Genomic DNA, 2,500 nt, shown 5'->3' on the forward strand with positions numbered 1-2,500 from the left:
AGACAGAGGGATTGTCAGATAACTAATGAACGAGATACGTGATAAATCTGATTAGCCGGAATTAAATGTAGAGGCATGAAATTCGAAAACTTAGGGTTCTTTACATATGTATCTATCAATTAATTTCTTTTTGTATCGACCATCTTGAGACTGTTGCTGTGCTTATATAATTCATTAATAAAATTTAAACCTTTATTCAATTTAAATTTGAAAAGCCATATCGTTATATTCTAAATTGCAGCTAAATTTGGTTTTTACTAAATCCCTTGGAATTCGTGATTATTTTCAGAATTATTTCAAACCGATAGGCATTAGAATTATGGCCACAAAAAGGATTAATCAAACCACCATTTGGTAGCAATTTAGAATTAGTTGTATTTAATTCATGCTTGTAACAACAACCTTAACGTACTGTCTAGTTGTGTTCCCTATCAATTAAACTATTCACACACTCAGTATGGCGGCAACATATATTTCATCAGAAACATTTCTTTTTTTCTAACGAAATGGTAAATTCGTCAGATTCATTTCTTCTCACAGTTTATGGACTTACACACACTAACGGACTTCTGAGTTAAAGGAAAGAACGGAACGAAAAATGTTTGTCAATATAAGCGCAGCAGGCTTGAATGTTTCACATGACAGTGCGCTTTGTAACCGTGTGGTTTAGGGTTCAGTCCTACTGTACGAAACCTTGAGTGACGTTTACTAAAGCGTTTTAAGCAAATTTGCTCGAGGGAAACTGTGAAGAAGCCCGTCGTATATATCCGTGTGTGCTATGTCTGTATGTGTACTTTTCTGTTCGTCCTTCAACACTGCTTGATAACCGGTGACGTTTTGTTTATGCCCCCCACAAGCTAGCGGTTCGAAAAAGTAACCGATAGAAGGAGTAACACACTTTAAAAAAGAACCGGGGTCGATTTTTTCGATTAAACCCTTCAATGCGATGCCCCAGCATGGCCGCAGTCCAATGACGGAAGAAAGCAGCCTATAGAAAATTTTTCAACGATTCAAAAATAAAGGAGATATACTCACGTGACTGGTCGATGCCAAATGACAATCTGCACAATATTACCGGAATGATCCATTATTTCCTGTGCTTCCTCAAATGTAACGTCTACTAATGATTGTCCATCCCATGTTATTATTTGATCACCTAAAATAAATTAAAACTATAATTACACCAAATGTATTCATAATTTACATTGTTACAGTATTTCACATATTCATTAAATACTCTATATTTTCGTTTGTTTTCATCTAACATTACCATGTCAAACTTTCTTCAGATTCATTTTTAGTGAATATACTAAAATTACCGCCTTCATAAATCGCAAAATATCAACCTATACATTACTTTGTTTATTCTGAGGACAAATACAATATGTTTGGCTTTATCGATATGAGAATATATTTCTGAATAAATTCAACTTTTCCTCTCAAACCGACGTAATGTAACGCCTGTATGTCTATGCATTATTACACGGAATATAAATCTAATATACGTATCATGTACACACATACACACACGCACTGGTTGAGTATATCGGGTCTGGGACTCTTAATTACGCCATCGTCCTGTTCTAATGGTCACTATTATTATTATCAACCCCGATACAATACTGTCTCGAGTACCAGGACTTTTTGCACCGAATAGCCGGTTCCGGGGGTGTATATGTGACCAAGATCAAAACATTTCACATCGCTAGGTTACTCATTTACAGCGAAATGGACTGAAGAAACATGAAAAGAAATATTTTGTTCAAGAAAACAACAACTCGGTCCGGGAATCAAGCCCCACAATCTTGCGATCATAAGCGCAACACCGCAACCATTAGGCCATGCGTCTGCACATTTATACGATGCACAAAAATTGAAAACATATAATAATTATGCGGTAGATACAGTCGTCAACTGACATGCAGAATTAACTGGAAAAATGAAAACAAATAGCGATATTCTTTCTTCTCGTTCAATATTTTGTTGAATATGAATTTTTAAAAATATCTCCTATGCAAATACCAAATGCAAATACATCGCTTTTTGACAAGAGATAACATCTCTTATGGACACACTGTGGTTTAAAAGCACAATATATATACATCGGAGAGAGAGAGAGAGACGAAATTAGTTGCAGCAGTGGCTAGCAAGAATGCTAGACGAATTTTGGCCTCATAGACTTTGTGTATTCACAGTCTGCCATATGTTTAAATGAGATTTATGGGAAAACTGAAAAATATTCACTGGAATTGCGAATAGCTACCCGGCTGAATAAAAACCCTTTATATGCTATGCATTAGAAGTATTAAATCAAAATAGCTATCTATGTATCATAATATAAATACATCGTTAAAAGTAAACTTTACTGCGGCATTCTTTCATAGGTAAGATATCATATGGACGTGCAGTGTTATCTCTAAACAAATACCAACGAAGCACAAAAGGTGACATATTAGCTCAGAACCGTAAAGAAACGTAACACAATGCCACAATATACATA

At 35.2% G+C, this 2,500-nt stretch overlaps 1 protein-coding gene across 1 annotated transcript in view; it reads right to left on the reverse strand.

Annotated features, from left to right (window-relative positions):
- LOC106871929 (regulating synaptic membrane exocytosis protein 1) overlaps positions 1-2,500 on the reverse strand; it is a 204,169-nt gene that overhangs the window by 49,483 nt on the left and 152,186 nt on the right. Inside the window, exon 9 of the mRNA XM_052969449.1 lies at positions 1,036-1,156. Coding sequence (XP_052825409.1) covers positions 1,036-1,156 — 121 coding nt within the window. The remainder of the gene's footprint in view (positions 1-1,035; positions 1,157-2,500) is intronic.

Source organism: Octopus bimaculoides, chromosome 7 (assembly GCF_001194135.2).
Source record: "Octopus bimaculoides isolate UCB-OBI-ISO-001 chromosome 7, ASM119413v2, whole genome shotgun sequence".
In the NCBI taxonomy this organism is placed as follows: Eukaryota; Metazoa; Mollusca; class Cephalopoda; order Octopoda; family Octopodidae; genus Octopus; species Octopus bimaculoides.